A 23,430-nucleotide genomic window follows, 5' to 3' on the forward strand; every position below is an offset into this window, starting at 1 on the left:
AAACATTGCCAATTAGGCCAAGCAAGTAGGAGTTGCAAAGGAGAAGTTTGTTTGTAGGAGCTGCAGCCCACTCAGGCGTGCGGGGACGAGCGGTGCCTGCGCCCGCGCGCGCTGACAAGGGTGCAAATGCCCGCGCTCCACAGACCAGACCTGCGCGGCCCGTGGACCGAACAGTAACTTCTACTGCAGGGGACGTGCCTTTCCAGAGCATCCCTGTCTACTTTTCCTTAAAAAAACACGCCGCCATATTCCATTAATTTCTCATTTAGTGCAAGTAAAGTGCTGATACGTACATTTTAGCTACAGTGGGTTTAATCAGTTAATTTAACCAGAAGCATTAATAATGTATTTCCTTGCCACTTGACTGCTCATCTGTTAAACAGTTTATACATAGGAGAAGAATGTCACCCCCTGTGACATGAACTACCTAATACAGTGCAAATGAAATAGGATTTTGCATATTCAATATCAAAATGAGAAAAGAGGGAGACGCCGTCTCCTGGGAATGGACCGACCCGCTGTGACGGGCTTTCTGTCCTGGCAGGCGGGAAAATCCCTCCTGATGGGACACACACATTTTGCATATCTGATTTTCTGGCTGAATTAATTTTCTTGGCATTACTCAGCAAGTACCTGGCCTTTCATTATGCTGCAAAATGTGGTGGAATTTGAGGTCCTGGGAATGTTGCTCGGTCCCCAGCTGCTGTGGGGTCCCCGGGACACCCCCGGAGAGGCGAGCAGCGCTGGGGAGCCGGGCTGCGGGCAGGGAGCCGGGAGCCGGACTGTCCCCGTCTCCACTTCAGCCCCACGCTGAAGTCCCACGGCAGCGGCCATGCGGCAGTGCCGGCGGAGGCTGCCGGTGCCTTGGCGCTGTCGTTAGGGTCAGAAATCTGAATTTTCGTGTTCGCTTTCGACGGTGTTGGGGGGACGGGGAGCTCCCGGCCACCTCAGGGACCAGCGGTTCCACTGTGTCTGTCTCTCCTCTGAGCTCACAGGGGGTTCAAACCAGAGCGAGAGCTGTATGCCCTGCACCACACCTTGCCTCTTCGGAAGGGTGTTAGGGAGCAAATTTGGCAATAGTAGCTGGGGGACTCACGACTGCCCCCAGCCAGGCTCTTCGAGCGGGCAGACGGACCACGGGGAGGCTGGGCTGAGCCCCCGCTGGGCTCCATCTCGCTGCTGGGTATCATGGGCACGGGGGAAGCTTCCAGCTCAGCAGGTACATCATGGGCTTCATCAGTCCATGGGGGCAGAGGGAACCTGGGGCCCTCAGAAAATACAGCTGGAAATACGCTGGACCTGAGAGCCAGAGAAACTGCCAGGGGAGTAATGTTTGTCTGCTCGGGGACAGACCCGATTCCTTTTTAATTCGTATAAAAGAGATGCATAATGAATACAGGCAGCGTGTGAGTGTAAGCAATCCAGACACACCGGCTCTGAGGTTAATCCTCCTCCTGCGTTCGGAGTCAGATCCTCCTCCTGGGTTTTAAGCAATTAGCATCCAGAGAGAGAGCAACCTCCGTGGGCAGGGGACAGCTTGCGCCTGTGAGCAGCAGCAGCAGCAGCAGATTCCTGCGCTGGGTCTTTCTTGCGTGATGCATGTTTATGAAGCCTGAAATTGCTTTGGATATGTGGCTGTGCTGCATCACATTAAGCAGTGCCACACTGAAGTGACAGGCCTGATGCATGATCAGCAGCAGTTTAAGGGGACAGGAGCTCAGATCCTGCTGTGCCGTTGTTCTGTCAAAATCAGAAACCCATTGACAGACCTAAGAGATTATTTTCAGCTCCTTCCCAGAAGGTTTGTTTCCATAAGTTTGCAAGTTCCGTTTGCTGCCTTTGCGTTGAGCCCGTCCCGTCCACGGTCCTGCCACGGGGAGGACATCCCGGGCTCCTGCCGGCTGACACGTACGGTCCGATGTGCAGGACCAGGGCAGAGGGCTCCAGTGCATGTCTCCGGGGCGCAAGGGCTTCCCAGGCAGTAAAAAGGGCTCTCGGCTGAAGAGGTGCTGAAGGGTGGGAGCCCCCAACTTTGCTCAGCACTGCCTTCCTCACTCATCCATTTACAGGATGATTTTGTTTCTGTTTGGAGAACACCAGCTGGCATTGACATCAGATACAGGGGCTCCACTCATGCCTGGCTGTACGAGGGACCAACTCCAGCTTCAGCTGCATTTACGTGGGAGCATTTTATAGTAGCAGCTCCTTGGGGGAAAGTGCAAGGAGAGATTTCTTGTGAACAAATCTGTCATTGCTCTTCCTTTTTTTTTTCTTTGCTGATATTTATTGCCTTCTGGATTTTGCTGCTTTCACTGCATTCAGTATTATTGCATCTGAGACTGTAACAGTCCCACGCTGACGGGCAGTCTCTGGGAGTTTTAGCTCCATCCCCAGTGCACAGCCTCGTGCGCCTGAGAACTTTCTTTTACTTCCCACCAGTGTCGTCTCATTTCTCTTTGTTGGTATAAACACCGGCCCTGGAGGGACCCGGACCATGACAGTGAAGTTCTCTCCACTGGACTGGTCAGATGAGCAGAAGCATCCTGGAGGAACATCATGTGTACAGCTCCTGATCGGCCTGTTTGCTAATATTGTCCCCAAAACAGAGCCCATCAGAAGAGGACAAATTGCCGTGCCACAGCCAGCCCTGCTGTTCAACAAGAAAGGTGTTTTGTGACCTCAGATTATAAATCCATAAAATACAGATCCCTGGGCACGAGAGGTCTGTGAGACAGAGGCAGGAGCTCTCGCGTCCCTGGAGAAGCTCAGGCTGGCTCCATCCTCAGTAAGAGCTATTTCAAAACAAGTATTTCTTCCAGGATGTCACATGGAAAAAGACTGTCAGAAAGCTGTCTAAATGTGTTAACAACACTGTCAGCGGGGGAGAGGAAAGTGTTATCAGAAATAGTTGTTCTTCAAAGCTAAGTAACTCAGTGATTTTATAAGGAGTAAAAGATAAGAGATCACACCACACGCTGAGGGCTGTTGGAATTTTCTTTCCAAGAATGAAGCTGTTTATTTTGTTAAAAAGGGGAAGAGGGGAGAAAGTGAAAACCTAAAATACTTTGACTTTCTTGACTTAGCTTTTGACAAGGCTAAAAATAACTCCAATTGCATTCAGCCTGCACAGCTGCAGCTCAGGATAAGCTACAGCACTGGAAAAGGATTCCCATCCCATTGACCAGGCTTCTTTCTGGCTCCCTCCTGGGGCCATTCCAAAAGTCTTCCAGCGTCATCACCTGGGGATGGGAGGAATGCAGCGCATCTTTGCTCAATGCAGACAGACTTGGGCCCGTTCTGATCAGCATTAGTGGGATTTTGGGTGTTTTCTGGGATCCAGATTTTACCCTGAACAGAGAGGCTGATTTTCCACTACTCACAGTGACATTCTCTGTGTTTTGCAGCTAAACCTCCCCTCACATGCAGTGCCAGCCTCCTTCCCGTGGGCCGGCCCTAGCTCTGGTCTAGATCTAAAGGACAGTTTCATGTGTTTGCTTTGGATTCTCATTTTGAATATTTAAAACTCCCCACCTCAGCAGCACATCAGTGGTCATCAAATAAAATAACATAAAATAACAAGACATGAAGTTGATTCTAATTAGCGTGTTTTCCCATATGCTGATTGACATTCTCCGGGGAGCAATTAGCCTGCTTTAAAGGCAGAAGACAACTGAATGATTATTTAACCTGCCTAGTGACTGATATTTAAAATCCAAGAAGTCAAATGTAATAACGGATGACTCCATCAAAAACAACGTAAAAGTAAATGATAACAGTTGATAGCATTTGATCCTGTCCTGGCTGAGAAGGTATCAACAGTTTGTGCTGAGGCATATCCTACAAGGCTGACTCCCAGACCTGGACCCCATTGCACTAAAGGGGCATACAAACATGGCATAAAAAGAAGGTTTTCAGGGAAAAACATATATGCAAACAAACTCAACCTGAAGTTGGTAAACCTCGGTGTGTGTTGAACAACACATGGCGTTGCAGTAGGGAGTCTATGGGCTGTATTGACTGGTCAAGGAAACGGCACGGTACCTTCCTGGATAAATTAAGCAGCAAATGCACTTATGAACATCAGGAGGACATTACAAAGCATGGCAGACCTCAGCATGGCCATCTTTTATCTGTCTGCAACACCATGGGAGGTAAAGAAGGAAGGAAGGGGAAGCTGGGACCTTAACAGACAGAGGCAGTACTGGGAGAAGGTCGTTAGCACCAGCTCAAGTGAGCAGCATCCATTAATCTCCAAGACATTTGAAATAACTTCAAAAATAGGGAGGAGGCAGAAATGGTTTAGAGAGAGACAGCAACACTAAAGGACCTGTAGTTTTACTATCTCAGATGAAACTTGTTTATAGCTAGTATATAAAAGTGGAAACTGTTTTGTTGTTGACTTTTTATAGCCCATTGACTTTCTATACTTTGATAAGAGTAAAGTCACAGTGAGGTTACTGTTGCAAGACCCACATGCAATCACTCTCTCTAGGGAGCACAGGGAGAACTGACCAAGTTTGTTTGTTTGAACACTTTGCAGCAGATTGCTCAGCTTTGCATTGCTTCATCTTTCCTGTTGAGGGTTGCAGGGGATGCATGGGGTCCCCCCAGCCTGGCGATCAGCCAGCTGATGTCACATCCCTCATTCTTTCAATAGCACAAGCTGATACTCTCCATTTTGCTCAAATGGAAAAGCTGCAACAATTATTTTCATAATTAGCTGGCTTTTCAAATTAATGCCAGTTATGCTATGTAATCATGATGAAGATTATGTATTAATCAGCTGTTTCAAGCCGGTTATTAGGCTCTTTAAATAATGATCAGAATGAACATCTCTGAAGGAGAGGCGCACAAGCCAAGAGGGACGGCAGCACTCGATCTCCAGGAGCAGGGAGCCGCTACCGAAGGGACAGGGCTGTGCTCAGCACACCCAGCTGCAGTGCAGAGCTGCCGTCAGGCACTCGCCGTCCCCCAGGTTTCTGAGAAAAGAGCAGGCTGTTGCATGTGGTGGCTGCTCTTCAACACCTTAGCAACTGCAGTAGATTTCGCATTGTCCCAATATATTCAGCACCCAGCAGTATAACCAGAAATACATTACTTCTGCCTGTCTGCTTTCTCATTGCCAGGCACTAAATTCAAGGTATTGGGTGGCTGCACAGAAAATTCTTTTCTGTCAAAAAGCCTGTTATATCCAGTTGGATGTCTGGAACATGAATTTATTTGGGACCAGACACCAATAATCCACATACCCAGCCCTTCTATATTCTATCATAATAAGACATGCTCCAAAGCAACCCTGAAAGCTCTGAGCTAGGAGAAAGCTTAATGTCAGCTAGTTGATAATCAATGTAACATGAACCCTGTTATCACTTCAGGATGATGCTAGAAAACAAAAAAACCCTTGCTAAAATGTTCTGGACAGTAAAGCTTTGAACAGAAAGACAGGGATGAATCTCATGCTCACTTTAGTTTTGTTTATTGTTTCTGCTGTAATATTGTATATGAAGTTTCTCAGCCCTAAGAATCTTAGATTGAGCTACCAGCATGTGCAAACTTTGATATGAAGGAATAATTTTCCATGCACTGGTCAATAACTAAATGTTTTGGCATGATCCAGTGAGAATGAGGCAATTGGGTAATTTTGCTAGGCTCCTGCCTACACTGCTAGGCATTCTAGATTGAAAAACCTGGTCAAAAGTGACTTGCTGAAGATCGCATGGGACTGAAACGGGTCTCCAGAATGAGCATTCAGCCTCTTTTTCTTTATTCTTCCCCCTATTACCAAAGTTAGTACTGAAATCAGTACTATTTTTTTCTAAGAGACATGCAATGAACAGGTCAAATGTTTTTGGATGTTTATGAATGTAAATTAATTACCACATTCACTTTACAACTGGGGACACAGATGCACAAAGGCTGCAGGGGAAGAGGATGGAAGTGACTTGTCATGATTCTGGGGAGCAGAAAAGTCAGAGGCCTTCTGCAGCTCCCTTTGCACCCTTGCTGTGAAAATCTCCAAGCATTTGTACTGTGGTTCGCTCAGCCCATGGCTTTGGTCAGGTTCCTGGGAGGACGCACAGAGTGTGGCTGTCAACAGAAATGTCAGCTTGGCTCTTGCAAAACTGGCAATCTTGACTAACACCAAATTGCCACAAAAACTGTAGATAATGTGTTCTGGCTCCTGGAGGAAGATTCACGCAGTTGCTTGAAAGCTAGGAGGGCTGAGTAGACATCTGTTGTCTATAACAAAACATTTCAGGACTACCTTAAATTGAAGAGGAAGATTTTCCTTCTGCTAATGAACCCAGAGACCATCTGTTACCAATTGCACTTGCTTATCTTGCTCATCCATTAATTATTTTGGTTTACTTTTTAATAAGATAGAGCAAGGTTTATGTGTCTTTCCATGGTTCTGCAAGGGGCACAGGACGGCGCCTACATCTCTGAGACAAGGACATGCAATTACATAATTTACGCCTGCACTGAGTCACTTCAATTAGAGTGGCTGTCAGTGGGGAACTGAGGACAAGACTCACAGATACAGAGCCAAGAAACCCAGCGATACTGTGACATGAGCTTGTTGCCCTTGGGGATGTGTAATGGCATTAACAACTTTTGAACACCGGAAAGCATGCATTCAAGATGTGCATTATTGAGCAGATAAGCTGTAGGGTAGGCAAATTCAGAAGTCTCTGCTGGTCTGAATTGAGAACTTGGATAGCTAAACATGAGGAACAATAAAAGATGAGAAGGGCACTAAAAAAGGCACCAAAAATAGAAAGCAGCAGAGCTGCACTGCCTGCCTCCTGCGTGAGGACTTGGAGCTGGGTGGGCAAGGCGGGGAGGGGTCCAGCGTGGCACGGGAGGGCAGTGCCAGGTTCGTACCGCAGTAACTCCTCAGAGCACAAACCTGGAGCATCTCTGCAGCCGAGCAATAGGCCTGTCTGCACTTCCCAAGGTCTGGTCCTGAAGTTTTATGGGAAGACACTCATCTGTCTCATAAAAATATTCCAAGACTTTAAATTTGTCCCCTATTGCCCTGCAAAGCTGGCATTCTGAACACTGTCATGGACCAGCATATAACAAAACCCCACGTTTTTCATGTCTTTATTTCAGTCCAGGAAATGTCCTGGGAGCAAGGCTTGTTCAGCCTGCAAATGGCACAGCTCTGTCCAAGAGTTTTCTCATCCTTGCTATGTAAGATTTTGAATCAAACTTTATGTGGCTTAATGCTGGTTTTCTCTTGTCTTGCAGGAGGAATCTTTGAGTATGCAGATGGCCCCAATACCCAGGTTATGAGTGCTGAGGAGCAAGCCTTCAGATTTTCTGCCAATATTATTAATAGAAACAGAACTTTGTTGCCTAACACAACACTAACCTACGACATTCAGAGGATACACTTCCACGACAGCTTTGAAGCAACTAAGAAAGGTAAGAGCAGAGCACACTTCTTAGCAACTTTGTGGCCATTTATTCAGCAAAAAAAGAGCACAGTTTCACTTGAGACCCAGCAGCTCATTTTGTCCTGCTCTAGTCAGTGATATAGATGAGAAGTCCTCCAGGAGCTGACCTTCCAGAGGCATTTTAATATAAGGGGAACAACTGTTCTTTTTTCCCTCTGCAGACCTCACAAAACTCCTTTCAGTGTTTGCTTCTAATCCTGAGCGAAGGTCTGTAGGCCATGCCTTTGTTTATTTTACTGTATCCCTGGCAGTTTTAACATCCGTAGCATAGGTATTCTGTTCTCCTCCTAACAGTAATTTTTCATTATCGGATAACAGCAGCCCACTTGAATTACTGAAAGGGAGGGAAGAAATGGGACTATGCAGCAAAGGCTGTGGGGCTGATGACCTGAGAGCTTACTGAGTTTGCTTCTGGTTTTGGGAGAAATGAAACCTGCTGCCTGAGCCCACAGTTATAAGAGGGGCATCCCTGGAGAGAGGGGATATCTGCTCACAGTCGAGTTCACTGACCCCGGCTGTCCCTTTTTAAGACAGTTTTGTCGTGGAGGTTTCCTCTGTGCCAGGCTCCTGGGAGCACGCGGGTTGGCTGCACCAAGCGTTGGGACAGGACCAGAATGTGCAGGACCCGCTCCAGGGACATGTGCGGGTCTGGGGGGGACCCGCATGCCTTCGCTGCTGTCTGCGTTCATGCCCCTCTCGGGCTGGGAGCAGTTGCTTTCCTAAAATCTTTTCATGAAATGTAGCCGTCACAAAGCTCCTGCTGACAGTGCTAAGCATCAGTGTTCAGTTTGGAAGGACCTGCAGAGGCAGCTGAGAAACAATCTGTTCCTGTTCCCCTGAAAAACTTTTCCCTGTTTTCCCCCCTAAACATGCAGCCCCAAATGCTGTTGTTGTAATTTCTCAGTGAAAGCTTAAACAAAGGTATGAAAAGCATTATTTTGCAGGAAAAAAAAAAATCTATTAAAATTGATGGAAAAACATATTTGTCAGGGCGGTTCTGATCATCTCTGGGTATTCCTTTCACAACTCTGGAGGCTCAGCCATTTCTAACCTGCTGTAGCTGTTATTCCCTCCTCTGGAAACACGTCTGTGCCTCTAACCACTGGTCCAGACCCCCATTTGCCATAATTCCTCCTCTCTCTCTCTGTCTCTCGTCACTGTTGTAATTACCTAATGGCTCTGCTGCTGTTAGTGCCCAGAAGCTTGTCTGTCTGTCCACTGCTCCATGGTCCAGGTCAGAAAGAAGCTGTTTGTGCCCCCACAGCTACCCCAATGCAGAGGTGCCCCGTACCCTACTGACAGCATCCCTCCCTTCCCTTCCTTTTCCAGCCTGTGACCAGCTCGCTCTGGGGGTCGTAGCAATATTTGGACCTTCCCAAGGCTCCTGTACCAATGCCGTCCAGTCTATTTGCAATGCCCTGGAAGTCCCCCACATACAGCTTCGATGGAAGCATCACCCTTTGGATAACAAGGACACTTTCTATGTCAACCTGTATCCTGACTATGCTTCCCTTAGCCATGCCATTCTGGACCTTGTGCAGTATTTGAAATGGAGGTCAGCCACTGTGGTTTACGATGACAGTACAGGTAGGTAAAGGAGGGGCTTTAAAGGAGGAATCCAGGAGATTTTTTTGTTGTGGGTCTCATTTAGGAACTTTTCTAATGAACCCTTTTAGGAGCAAAATGCCCCCCCCATGCAGTGATCAGTGCATGGGGACACACCAGTTCCCCAGCGTTCAGGCGAGCGCTGTGGAAGGCCCTGGGATCCTTTCTGAAGCATTTAATTCACAAAGTGCTTAGAAATCGGGTAACCCTCAGCACCACCCTGGCTGACAAAGGGTCAAGGGAGGATTAATTGTCCGCTGGTGTGCTCTGGCTCAGCACGGCTGTATTTGGCACACTGGTGCCCATCTACACAAGCAAAGACCTTGGTCTGCGGCTGCCATTGAGGATGCAGTTTCCCAGCTAAAAGCAAAAGCAGTTCTGGGAAGTTTTTTGTTTTTCTGGCTAATTCTCTAAAACATAGCTGACAAAGTTTTTCACATAAAGCAAGTTGTTGACGGTTAAACAAAGCAAAGCACTGCACAGCACTATAGATAAAGCCCCCCAAAAACAAAAGACACATTGGATAGCCTGTCCAACCTAATTCCACTAAACCAAATGGTTTCTTTAGGGGAGGGCTGATGAGAACACAGTTTGACATTCCTGTTTTGCAAATGTGGGTCACAGTATGTTCCCTTCGTTGTGTATTCTAATGTATTTCTTCCACTATGCAGAGGGACATGCCTCTCTTTTCCTCCTTGCAATAGGCATCTGCTGAATTTTTTCTTGCAACATTAGATACCAATAATTCCTGCTCAGCTGCATTCAGCATGGCTTTGTACCTTCTGCCTAAATAAGAACTGAATTCTAAGGGTAGTAAGAAAGTTACAAGCCGTCATTAAGTGACTGTTATGAACGATACGATTCATAAATCTAAGCGCGTATTCATTTTTTTCTTTTGCTGTTGTGCACGGTAAATACTGCAGATTTTAATTTGTTATGTAGCTGATTATCACGTTCTGTCCTTTCTCAAGGGCTTATTTGTTTAAGAAAAAATGTTGTGATCCCAGAGATGTCAAAGGTTAGGACCAATCTGCTATTCTCCTCTTCCTACCTAGTGCAGGGACCCCAGCTCTACCATAGCTGGATGCAGGGGCAGCAGGGAAACACCAGGAAAGGCCATTCTGCCTTAGAACAACTGCTCTGGAGATATCTGGGGGTTTAATGATTGACACATGACACCTTGGCTTTAGCAGTGGCCATTTGAGGGAGGGAGGAAGGTCTTGACTGCATTCCATAAAGTGATATAGGAAGAAATAACTTGCTGTGATACCCAGCCTGCAGGGCAAAGGCAGGCTTCCCTGTAACACTGTGGGTTTGTCTTTGTGCAATGCTTGAAGGCCTTATACGGCTGCAAGAGCTCATCATGGCCCCATCAAGGTACAATATCCGGCTGAAAATCCGCCAGCTCCCGCTGGATACCGACGATGCCCGGCCGCTGCTGAAGGAGATGAAGCGGGGCAGGGAATTCCGCATCATCTTTGACTGCAGCCACCTGATGGCAGCTCAGATCCTCAAGCAGGTGAGTGGGGGGGCGATGGGGGGCAAAGCAGAAGTGGCCACCGAGGGACTCCTGCATCCAGGGTGGCCGTACCGCAGGGAGAGCCCTGCAGATAGGGCTGCAGACCTGCAGCTTTCCCTCTGTCCCCAGCTGCACCAAAAGCTACAGCATGTAGGTTCTTCAGGGATACTATTGCGCTTCTACAGAAAATGCAGTTGCGCTGAAAAACTGGAAGTATCAAAAAATGACCATCGGTAAGAACGAACAAACGTTACGGGAGCAGAAAGGGCCAAGCAGCTGTGTCGAATGCAGCGACCGGGCTGTTGTCCCGCTCACACCTGTGGCTGCGCAGCCCCAGCCCCCTGCCCTCCACCCGCAGCCGTCTGGAGCAGCGTTCTCTCCTCTCCCAGCCCGGGCATCGGGCAGGACCGTGCCCTGGGCCACTTCTGTCACTCTTCATTTAGCCCTGAACGAGCTTTTCACGCTTGCCGATTTTAAATATCTTCTTTCCCTTCTGTGTTGCTTCATGCCCCCAGGTTTGTGAATACATGCCCAGACAGAGGGGCAGGGTATAAAATGCGTCGTTTTGGTTAGCTGTTTTCCGAGTTGTGCACGCAGTTCTGCGCCTCGCTGCAAGCAGCCAGGACTGGGCCAGCCAGGGAGGGACGGCATCCTCTGTCCCTTCATGAGCACCATGTGCAATTCTTGGACTTTAAGCCAGATGTCAGTGATTTTCCATTCATTTGGTCTCTCTCCTTTCTCCCCGAGTTCCTCCACTGGCATTTTTCGCAGACCAGAAGGTTTGCTGCTCACTGCAGCTCCTCCTCATTTCAAGTGCCTTTAGGTTTCAGGGTCAATATAAGGCAGAGGAAAATGCTCTCACAAAGAATTCTAAAAACTAGTCGGTGGAAGTGTTGCTCATATCAGCCCAGCAAGACACTACCACATAGATTAAATAAATCCCCTGAAGGGCTGAGAAAGCAAGCACATGGAAAGAGACTTCTCTTGCAGCCTGCTTGATGCAAAATGAAGGGAAGTGCTCAGAGAAATCAGAAAGCCTGGGAGGGATTATTAAAGAAAGCAATATAAGGGACTCATTGTCTCCTGCCTATTATTTTAACATGCTGGCTGTGTTTGGTGCTGTTCACTTATTATGCAGTTTATTATAGTTTATTGTGCCATCTGCTCTGCTCATCACTGTGAGTGCAGAGTGAGGAAGATGGAGGAGAGGGGGGACGAGGGGGAAAGAAGTCTTTCTAAGTCCTTCTGGCTGGTTTTGTGTGTGTGTTGTTTTTTTTCAGGGACACAAAGCCATGGATTTCAGCTTAGCAATATTATGTAGTGTATTTTTACTCAGGAAAAATCTGTTAAATATTTTCAGAGTTTGGGAAGGTGCACAAACCCAAACCACATCCTGACTGGCCTCTGCACACTTGTACACTCCAGTGTATAACACCGGGGAGGCTCTGAGCAGTGTGCACCATGACCCTCGTGTCTCTCCCACTGTTGGCACTCACATTTGCTGAAGAATTAGGAAGCTCAGAAACCTCATCTTTTCCTTACTTTTCTACCCGTATCAAGAAATGCACGTCTAGGGGTGCCACCTCCACTTGTGAAACAGCTTTTTTATTTTCCATAGGATGGGATAGAAAAACAGGCTTCCCGACCCCTACTCTACACTACCTTCCTCATGCTCTGCTTTGCACATTCACCAAAAGTACGAGCTGGGTAAAGCCAGAACTGTCTCGTGGAAGAGCGGAGTCTGCTTTTGCCTTCCAGTGTTAGAAGAACAACACACAGAAAAAAAACTGAACTGCAAAAAAAAGTCATGAAAGAATGGCTCAGCCTTCTGTTTGTCCCAGAAACAATAACGTTCATATATTATTGCTATTATTTGCCTTTTGTAATGTTTTGGTAACTACACCAGTCACCTTTGCATATGTTTGGCCTCTGGCGTTTGCTCTGACCAGACAAGGTCCCTGGAGCCTCTTGGCTGCACTGCCCGCCCCACTGCAGACCGATGGATGGCAAAAAGGTTCTCTCAAGATGTGTGCTAAAATTTCCACCTCTTGGTACTGATTTTAACTGTGCATCATTAGGTAACATGGAATGGTTTGAGCAACTCCAGCCTACAATTGCTAAGGTAGCTCTGACTAAGCACACACAATCATGCCAGTCCAGGTCTTGCTCCCAACTCATTTAAGGTAACATGCTCCCACAGCACACGAGTAGCAAGGCACTTCACTGATAATCTGGGCAGTATTTTTAAACTGGAGTAGTAAAAAATCCCCATGGAATAACAACACAAGAGCTGGCACAAGGATGTACAGATGACATTGCTACATGCTGCTCCAGTCTGGGTTCCTTCGAGTGACTGAGACATCAAACCATTCATTATTCTACCCTCTTGGACAAACAAATCATTGTAGAAACCTATCACAGAGCTAGGCCTGCTTGTGAGGCCTTCCCATCCTGCCCCAGCTCCTCTGGCCTCACTCATTTTTGGTCACTTGTTAATGCTTTACATCTGTTCTCTGGCTTCCCAGCTTCTCTCTTCTCCTTGGCAGCTGTCTCTGAACAGTTGCTGCACTCTGCGGCGCACAGATGTGCCTGTCTTAACTTTAATGGAGCTCCCGTTCTCATCCTGGCGATTGCCTGTAGCTTATCCACCAGGTTTATCATTTATTCATTTTCCCACAAACCCAGATGTATCCTGCACACAGGCTGCCAGTACTGGAAAGCTGGAGCTTGCTTCTTACAGCGGGTCTGGACTCTTCATCTACCACTGAAATGATCCAGCTGTAGAATCTGAACAGGAATCTCATGATTCACTCTCGATTGGTTTCACATCATCTAACTGATGCTTCACATACTGAGGCATCGTTCTCTGCTCCAGCTCTTGGCACCCGGGTGTGCAGGTCAGGAGAGAGCTGTGGCACAGCCCTGCAGATCCACCGACCGGGCAGGGAGGAGGGGGACGGGACGGTGCACTGCCGCACAGAGACGGCTGCCGGGCTTTCTACAAGGTGTTTCCAGGCCAGGAAACCTGGGGTAAAGTCACACTCCAGAGTTACAATATTTAGGCTTGTAATCTAGGTCCTTTCCCTTTCCCTTGTTCTTTGACATCTCACTTCTTTTCAAACTGTCACTGCCTTCCTCAAAGGAAATTCTGCCCTAGTAATTTTAGCAAAAAACAAGGGAAGCGAATGTTTCCTGGAGGGACTTGAAGTTACTTTCCCATCCGTGGAGATTTTAAAGTGCTCTTGCATGTGTTTTCTCCAGAAAACATGCTCACAGAGTCAGCATCACAGTTAAAACCACAGGTATCTCTTTCCTTTAGCCACCCACCAACTCCAGGGTGACTCTTCTCGTAGACAGAAATGCGTTCCCCTTGTGTTGTGTAGGGCCTGGACAAGGTCATCCAGGCAAGGTGCCTTCAGCCCACAGCCGTTTTCTGACAAACCTCACAGAACAGCATGTTCTCTCCACTGCTCAGTTATGCAAATCCCAGCAATCTGCACGAACCGTCCTTCGTGTCGGGGCTGGCACACCTAGAGCCTGGGCTCGCCAAGAGCCCTTGGGTCCGGACCACAATCTCCAAGGGCTGAGGGACAGGAGATGTCCTCGCTTCCCATCCCTGTGCCTCTACTTTCACTGACCCGTTTCTAAACCCGGCACTATGTTAGAATCTGGCTATTGCACGCAGGAAGGAGGGACTCGCAGACAAGAGCTCCAGGTACACATTATACAAACCGACACTGAAGGGGAGGGGATGCAGAGCACCAGAAATACACGTGTAAGGAACAGAAAGCCTTTTCCTTGGCGTCTTAGCCAGTACGTGGACTTGTAACCATAAGAATAGGCTGCTTTGTGGTCATTCTGCACAGGTTTATGCGAGGTTGCTTGTTGTTTGGTATCTGAGAAGGAAAGGCAACCTTCTGTCTCCCAGCTGTGCCGACAAAAGCAAGCCTGCATCCCTGGAAGATTTTGCACCGTGCGTGACCCATGAGCACGGCAGCGTGCCGCAGTCGGTGTCCTGGCCGTCTGTTGCACAGCAACACCCAGAAATGCCACCGGCCTCTGCAGGAGCTGGACACTGAGGCTTTGACACCATTTCAGAAAGGTTCGAGGACCACATTTCAGCTCGCTTAAGTACATGCCTCTTGCTGGCTAAGCACATGCTTAACTGCTTCACGGGACTGATCCAGAAGCCAGCTTCTGTGTTTCTGGGTCTGCCTCCTACCACATCTACCAGATCAGCTCTTTAGAGGTTTATGTTGCATGACTGTTGTTATATTCTTGTATCCACTCCTACTAACCTCCTTTCCCTACTCTCCTCAAGGCCATGGCAATGGGAATGATGACAGAATACTACCACTTCATCTTCACCACTCTGGTAAAGTATCTAATCTGTGCAAACACCTTTTACACTCACTGCTGAGATGGAATGGAAAGGGAGGAGGTCGTCTAAGCGGCAGGAGAGCGGGCTGGGTGTCCTGTCCTGGGCGTGCATTGCACGGCTGCAGGATACTAAAGCAGTGGGGTGTGAAAAGAGAGGGGAAGGGAGGTCTGGTACCCTAACAGAAGGGGCGACCAGGGGTAGACTGAGCTTCAGGTTAGAATCAGACCACAATGATTTGGTTGTAACATCTCTGCAGCAACCGCGGCATCGCCCAGGTGCTCATTCTGAGAGACGTCAGTCTTTTCTCTCACTGCTTTTGGACTGGCTCACTCCTCTGGAGCTGTTCCGGCTTTGCACAGATGTAGGTTCTGGTTTTATTTCCCCTCCCAGTCATTTTGATTTCAGTGCAGCTACCCACGCACTGAAAGATGAGCATATGTGTGAATTTGTGAGGTTGTAGTCCCACAGACAGGATTTGATGGGACCAAGTTTCAGCCAGAACTGTGTTTCTGTGTGTTCATCTAGGTCTCCCTTAAGAGCCAGGAGCAGCCCTGCTGTGGTCAATAGTTCAGTACTGCAGGTTTATTTTGCATGAGAAGAACTCAGCTTGAAATTAACTCCACTGTCATTAAACACGGGCCAGTTCTTCTCTGACTCCAGGAGGCATTTTGGTTTGGGTTTTTTGGCATGCCACTTTTGTTTCCATTTAGGATGCTATTGTCTAGTATACTGTTGAATTTTGTGTGATTTTGAAAATCTGATTTATCTTTTTTCCTTTAGGAAAGAAACAGACTAAACTAACCCTTAAAAACTGCAAAATTTATTTTTCAAATGCAAAAGACATTTTAATTACCCCTGCTGCCATTATCTATTCCAGGCAGCTTTAAGCATTTCCCAGATAACCTCCTATTAATCAGCCCCAGCTGAGCCTAGAGTACATTTCATGTGTAGGTACAGCCTGGAGGTGGGAGAAGAAGAATTATAATAAATTAATAGATAAGCAATCACAATTAATGCCACTTTCCTGAAATAACAGTTATATCATGGGAAAGATATTTTAATCTGTCATTCCTTAAGGCAATGTTTTCCTAGCTTGCAATGCATGTGCTTCAGCTTCTACAGTACTAGACCCATGGGGTGCTAATGAATTAGTCTATTATGTTATACTGAATGTTTCTAAAAGGTCCCTAGTCAATACTGAGTACAGTGTATCAACACTTGGCGTGAAATGCTTCAACATTTTGCTAGGCAGCAAGACTACAGTTCACTGACTTCTGCATGAAGAGCCCCATCAGCCTTTTCTACCAGAGGAGGAGGAACTCTTCTGAGCCTTTGTCTAATGCACGCACAGCATTTACATCCCGCGAAGTCCCGAGCAGTGACAACCCCCTTAAACTCAACTCAACACTTCTAGGAATTTCTCAGCAGCTTGTAAAAATGAGTCCTTGCAAACACAGAAGCTTCCTCACTGCCTGCTGTCACTTCTGGGGTTGTTTAGCCCAGAGAAAAGGAGGCTCAGGGGAGACCTTATTACTCTCTACAACTACCTGAAAGGAGGTTGTAGCGAGGGGAGGGGGGGGCAGTCTCTTTTCCCAGGTATCAAGCGATAGGATGAGAGGAAACGGCTTCAAGTTGCGCCAGGGGAGGTTTAGATTGGATAGCAGGAAAAATTTCTTCACCGAAAGGGTTGTCAAGTATTGGAACAGGCTGTCCAGGGAAGTGGTTGAGTCACCATCCCTGGAGGTATTTAAAAGACGCGTAGCTGTGGTGCTTAGGGACGTGGTTTAGCGATGGACTTGGCAGTGCTAGGTTAACGGTTGGACTCGATGATCTTAAAGGTCTTTTCCAACCTAAATGATTCTATGATTCTGCTGCTTACAGCAGTTACAGACAGGCAGAAGCAGGAATCTCTTCCCATCCTTTGAGTCGACATAAACAAAAATTCCACACCCAACCTGCCTTCTCCCAATTAGGCACTAAACCAGACTAGTCCAGTTTTCCACTGGTGTTGATGATCAGGAACTCTTGTTAAACTCAGTGTACCTGAGGCTGACGACATGACACAAATGTACTCATGACTGAGTACGTGGCAGTTTATTATTCAAACAGCACTGTACGTGCATGCCTCCCATTACGGCCATGGCCACTCCTCCCAGTGACAGCTGCCCGAGCAAATCCGTGCCCAGACAGGGATCCTCGGTGATCCGTGGCAGGCACGCTATCCATGAGCTGTTTTGCACAATAGCAGACGGAGGATGCCCTTCCTGGACACCTGCCTTTGCAGCTTCCTACTGTGGATGCTAGATGTGGTGAGGATTAGACCTCAGCATTGCCGCCTACGACTGATGAACCAAAGCTGGGGATTTTAACAGGGGAGGTGGGAGAGCGTGGGTAAGAAAGGGGAAGAGCCACACAGAAACACTGAGAATAAAATTTCCTTAAAGGTAGTAGGACGGAGGGGAGAATTAATCTGCAGTACAGAAAATAATGAGCGAAAGGGAATGTAGATGAGGTGGAAAATAGACCCAGATGTTTCAATTTGTGGCTGTGCAGGAGCAGAAAATCCAGAAGAAACTCTTATGGCAATTCCCCCCACACCTCTGCACGTTCTGACACTCAGCTTGTATTCTTAATTATCCTCTAATTCCAGGAAATGATAAATCAGGTTGCAGCTGAGATTTAACCTGGAACCAAGAAAGGATCTGATGGGAGGTTGGCTTCTATAGGAACTTGGTGAGATGAAGGGCCAAGGGAGAGCAGCAGGATGGGGAGGGCACCCAAAATATCAGTAGAATCTGAAGGGTGGCCAGGGCTGGCGGCCTGACAGCTGCGCGATGGAGACCATGAGGTCTGGAGCTCAGTGGATCAGATTTGTCACATACAGTCACGTTCTGAGGAGGAAATTATCTGCTTTTGCAACCAAAAGTTATTTCCCCACAACAATTTCCAGAATACAAACCAAAGTGTCTGACAAAAAGTTACGAACCTGGAAGAAGTAAATCTATTCCAGTGGGTCAGGCACAAGACCACTGTACACCCTCATATCCAGATGATATAAGCATCTGTCTGAGGTTAAACAACTGTATTTGCCCTTAGTAAGTCATTTGAAAGTCAACATTATGGCCTAGTTTTCACAATGCCCTTTAACAAAACATGGAGGTTGGTACTTGCGATTTTTCAGGGAAAAAAAAACAAACAACAAACAACAAAGACCCTGAACTCTGTTGTGGGTGTGATTAATGACTCGGTCCCTGGCTGCACCTGCAGATTAAAACATGGCATCCATCAGCAGTATGCCTTGGGGGTGCAAAGTCAGAGGCCAGTGCTTAAGGAAAAGATCAAACCCCCAAAGCTTATTAAAGCAAAACAGCTGTAAGAATTCCTTGCTCTCCCACTGAGAATGAAGTCTCAGTTGCTGGCAAGTGCTGATTTTGTTATGCTTTGCTTAGGGCAGTATGTTTTAGGGCCAGTGCTTTTCCAGCTCCCCAATGCACGCCATGTCTGAGTGAACCCACAGCGTGGCTGTGTCCTACCAGTATAGCTACATTATACAAAACAGCAACAGCCACGTAATCTCATGCTGTATTTAAACTCTTTTTTATAATCCCTTGTGAGAGCAACGAACACTGTTCCCATATTCCCCCTCCACCCTCTATCACAGAAGACAGTGCTGTTGCCTTTCCACCTCCCCGCATTTTTACTACCATTAAACACTTGCAGAAATTGTTCAGGATAAACTCTGATTAAATATGTCCCGTGCAACAAATGATTCCCATTAACAAAGCCCCCTCCCGACTGCCATTCTCCTCTACATCCAGTCAAGATCCCCCTCGGGTCAGCTGCCCCGGGTTTTTGTGAGCAGATCAGCTGTGGTACGCTCCTGCCGTGCTGCCTAACCCCAAACTACTCAGACTAGTTACTGAACACTGAAGTCAATCCCTGAATGGAACTTAATATTTCGATGTGCGGCGGAGCCAAGAGATGCATTAAAGAAGTGCACTGGCAGAGGCCTCCAAATGCCCCTCGCTCACTGCCTGCCAAGTGATGCTTGTGGGCTGGCTGCCAGCAGAGCTGAGGACTGCCTGGCTGTGGGTTTTTTAATTCGTATAAAGGGCACTCTCATTCATTTGCAGACTGTGTAGGCTGGTCGTAATGTCAAGAAATGCGTCTTAGTTCCTCTTTGATAGCCGTCTGCAAATTGGCGTTCTGCATTCAGAGTTACTCTGTCATCTGCAGCACCCTGTGGGCTTCGGCACTCACAGCAAATCCTCCATGGAAAGGCCCCAGGGAGCTCTGGATACAGGAATTCTGCCTTGTCCCCTCCCCCTTGGTCGCAAGCCTCTTTTTTCACCGTTGCAGATAGTGATTCTGGTTTTCTCCCCACAATTCACTTGCCTCTTTTATACAGAGTGAGCTCTTTGGCAGGAGTTTCCCTCTGCTGTGCGTGGGTGAACCTGCACATATGACACCCGAATGCCACTAACACCTACGAGTCTCTGCAAGCAGACACTGATGGCAACAGACAGTACGATCCACCAAATTCATGAGGGCATCATCCCACCTCCCGCCTTCTGCAGGCTCTGCCTTCTCACTTCAAACACAGACATGAATCGTTGCAGAAAAGACAAACAAAACAAAGCTAAACAAAATGTTTAAACTGGTTTCTCTCTTTTAAGGATCTTTATGCATTAGACCTAGAACCATACCGCTACTCTGGAGTGAACCTGACCGGTTTCCGGATCCTCAACGTGGAGAACCCGCACGTGTCCTCCATCATTGAGAAGTGGTCCATGGAGCGGCTGCAGTCCACGCCCAAGGCAGAGCTGGGACTGCTCGATGGCGTGATGATGGTATGAGAAGTTTAAACAAAGCACGGGTGAAGTCTGGGTAGCAGACCAGAGTGGCAGGGAAGTCAGGAACAGTCATTAAGGCCTAAATGTTATTTTTATTGGTGCTTGTACTAGTAACAACTCATCCCAGGTATCTTCCCCAAGGTAGTTACTTGCATTCTTTAACAACTGTCCCTCAAATGCAGTGAGTTTGGCTGGTGAATCCCCTGCAGCCCACCGCTGTGTTAACGCTCTCCTTTTGCAAGCCCAGCTTGCCAACAGATTTGCCAATTTTGAGAGACTCTGCTCCTCCCCTCCCTTCTTGCCAGTAAAAAGCTGCCCCCAGGACTGGCAAAATTCAAAGCTTTCAGTTCCAGAAAGGGCTGAGCACGGTGGGGAAGTGCCCTGGCTATTTCGTGCTGGGAACAAGAAGAGAGGGAGCTGCAATCAGCTGGGTATTGTGCCCCTTGTTCAGGCACAGCAGGATTTCTCCGTGCTTGCCTGACGTCCCGATGCAACGCGCGCTTGCTGCCCTGGAAAGGGATGGGCTGCGTGCGCCCCAGACCCCGGAGCACCCAGGAAAGGGCACCCTCTCTCTTCGGTTGCTCTCCCCAAGTCCTGTTTCAGCTCAGGGCAGGACGATCGCCTCCCACGTCCCTCCGGCCAGCCCTGGGAGCAGCAACGGGGAGCAGAAACGCTCCCGTCCCACCAGAGGAGCCGGGTAGCCGGGGCTTCTCCCACAGGGGCTTGCAGGGCTCCAGCTGCCATCGTCTCCCCACAGAGTCCCCAAGAGCAGCCAAACGCCCAGCTCCCGGGGCTGGAGCACAGCACACGGCTGGACTGGGCCAGGCAGTTCGCTGAGATTGATGCGGGGAGAAAGAGCCAAAGCTATACTCAGAGATGGGCTTTGCTGCAGCTTTGATGACTCCTTTTAGGGTCTGATGGCAGCTCTGCTCCGCTGAGTTACTGCTTGGAAGGTACAGCACCTGCTCGCCCATCTGTCTTCCCTGCGAGGCTGTCTCTGACCCCCGTAATTGCTGACTGGCTCCCTCCTTCCCTCTCCCTTTAGACCTGCCAGAACCAACCCCACAAGTGGCAAAGCCTCCCAGACTTTCACCTTGAAAGGCTCCTCGTATCCCTCCTGTTCTTTTTTTTTCTTAGAGGAGAGCCCCACCATTCTCCTTTAGCCTTCTATGTTCATGCAGCACTGCCCACAACTGCAGCGTCACATTGCCTGCAACGGTGCTGGGCTCCCCCCGCTGCCGCTGGCTCCTCTCCCGTTCCCTGTCTGTTTGCTTCTTCAGAGGGGATCCTGCCTTTTATTTGTGTTTGTCTGGTGTCTGTCCCAGTGGGGCCCTGATCTCAGCTGGGCATTACAGTATGTAATTCACCATGAAATTGCTTGGACATATTCTTGTACTCACTCTCCTCTAGCCCCAAACTTAGAAAACCTGTCCCTGCTGCTGTACATACAAGCCCGTGGGATGCAGATCGGGTGCCTGCTCTTCATGCTCGGGTGCTGTGGGAAGGGAAGGTCACGGGGACGGCTGCCAACGTTGAGGATTTTCTCTGTGGCCATGTCCTGTTAGATATTTGCCCAGTTATTTGCTGTATTATTTTGTTTTATTGTGTTTTATTACGCTGCTGCTACGCTCACATCTGTTTTGTACCTTTGTGAAGCCAGCAAATAATGTATTTTCACTAGGAGGACTTACCATATCAGAGTGAAAAATAAATCCAATTCTCTTGATCAGTGTTTGGAGGTGAGATGGGGCATCTCAAATTGAATCTAAAACCATCACATTATATGGAAGAAAAAAAGTTCCCCCTAGTTCAAATCACTGAAACGTAGGAAGATGTTATAAATCTGTGAGGTCCTGATTTCGGTGACAGTTTGGGTCATTTTGGAAAATTCCATGCCCACGGACAAGCTATTTAACTTCTCTGTTTCTTATTTCCCCATGTATAAAATAGTGTGGATAATATGTTCTCATATGGGGTTTTTTTACACTCAGACAAAACAGACTAAAGAAGAAAATTCTGCTACTATCTTCTACATTTAGAAATTGCTAGCTTCCTTGTGTGACAATACAGTAGTAAATGCACTAGAAATAACCAGAACAGATACACACAGACAAATGACATTTTCACAATCTCTGATTTTAAGACAGAACTATATCTTGTAGTCTAAAGAGCCATGTAACAGAAAAACATGCTCATGAGGCTTTGTCATGTGCAGAGCTACGTGTTCTGAGGACGTGCTTTGCATGACAGGTCAGCTTAGAGGTTTATACAAGTCATTGTGTTAAAGCATACGCATTTATAGCAACGTCTTGAGATCCCAGTGAATGTCTTGAGAGCCCAGCCCTGCCCTCGGAGCGCTGTTTGCAGGGTTGGACTGCAACCCAGGAGGTGGGATGGTCGGCAGTGGACCAGGGTAGAGGAACCCTCAGGTCCCCCAGGTGTTGGGCAGGGGTTAACGCAGAGGGGGTTCTTGCAGCTTCTCCTGCGACACTTTACGGATCCCCCACTGCTTTGCTGTCTGAATGCTTCCTTGCTCTGGAACTGCTATCGACACAAATGCTGTTCCCCTTTACTTTAGACAGACGCTGCCCTGTTGTACGATGCGGTGCACGTGGTCTCCGTCTGCTACCAGCGCGCCCCTCAGATGACCGTGAACTCCCTGCAGTGCCATCGGCACAAAGCCTGGAGGTTTGGTGGCCGCTTCATGAATTTTATAAAAGAGGTAAAAGCATGATTTGCAACCATAATTGCTTCCCACTAACGCAAAACTTCCCCGGCAGGAGCAGTGCAGCTGCTCAGCGCGCAGGTACGGAGGCACGTGGCAGGGAGGCTTGGCAGGTATAGGGTTATAAAAAATCCCCCCACCTGGGCAGGTACAACTGGATGGAAGCACAGATATACACCAGGCTGCTGAGTGCAGCCAGAAAGGAAAAATCCTGTCTTTGCCTTCAAAATAACATCCGTGCAGCCACGCCGCAACATCCAAAACAAGCTGAAATCTCCCATGCTGTCACTGAGACTTGCCCTGGCCTCTTCTTGCGTCAAGAGCAGCTGGACCACTCTCTCTCCGAGGCCATTTCTTAGCAGAGGAATAGCCATTTGCCTTTTACAGGAACATTTGCTTGGGGTCCACAAAGGGCATTCAGTGCTGCTAAATCCCAGTGGCAAAGCTGGCAGCGCTGTGCATCTCTGCCTGCGTGCTGATGAACGGCTTTGGCAGACCGGTGGATTTAGCAAGTAGGGAGCCCGGGGAGTGAGGAGGCAGCTTCATTCTCTGTTTTCAGTCATTATGATTTCTTTCTGTTCAGCCCACGTAATTGTTTGTTTGCATCTGGCTTAAGCACGCAAGCAGACTCAAAGCACGGGTGTTTTATGAGCAGTGAGCTCACCAAGGGAGCGCAGCACAGGGAAGCTGCAGTGAGGGGTGGTCGGCCCTCACAGAAGAGCCCCCGTGCAGGCACCCCTGCACTCACACCCTGGGTTTTGCCTGTCTGCAAAAAGGAGCCCTCACACGAGAAAAAAATGAAAGCAGAGCTGCCAGGAGGTACTGCACACCCTACCAGATACATCTTTGTGATAAAGCCCCCTTATTTACCCTGAGGCCTTTTT

The 23,430-nt window shown here is 48.1% G+C and overlaps 1 protein-coding gene across 1 annotated transcript in view; it reads left to right on the top strand.

Annotated features, from left to right (window-relative positions):
* Positions 1 to 2,494: 2,494 nt before the first annotated feature.
* Positions 2,495 to 23,430, top strand: part of GRIK3 (glutamate receptor, ionotropic, kainate 3) — a 59,550-nt gene continuing 38,614 nt past the window's right edge. Inside the window, exons 1-7 of the mRNA XM_010576302.1 lie at positions 2,495 to 2,666; positions 7,255 to 7,431; positions 8,793 to 9,050; positions 10,406 to 10,587; positions 14,909 to 14,962; positions 19,645 to 19,818; positions 22,400 to 22,543. Of these exons, the coding sequence (XP_010574604.1) occupies positions 2,495 to 2,666; positions 7,255 to 7,431; positions 8,793 to 9,050; positions 10,406 to 10,587; positions 14,909 to 14,962; positions 19,645 to 19,818; positions 22,400 to 22,543 (1,161 nt within the window). The remainder of the gene's footprint in view (positions 2,667 to 7,254; positions 7,432 to 8,792; positions 9,051 to 10,405; positions 10,588 to 14,908; positions 14,963 to 19,644; positions 19,819 to 22,399; positions 22,544 to 23,430) is intronic.

The sequence above is a fragment of the Haliaeetus leucocephalus genome, unplaced genomic scaffold (assembly GCF_000737465.1).
Source record: "Haliaeetus leucocephalus isolate CR32 unplaced genomic scaffold, Haliaeetus_leucocephalus-4.0 Scaffold517, whole genome shotgun sequence".
In the NCBI taxonomy this organism is placed as follows: Eukaryota; Metazoa; Chordata; class Aves; order Accipitriformes; family Accipitridae; genus Haliaeetus; species Haliaeetus leucocephalus.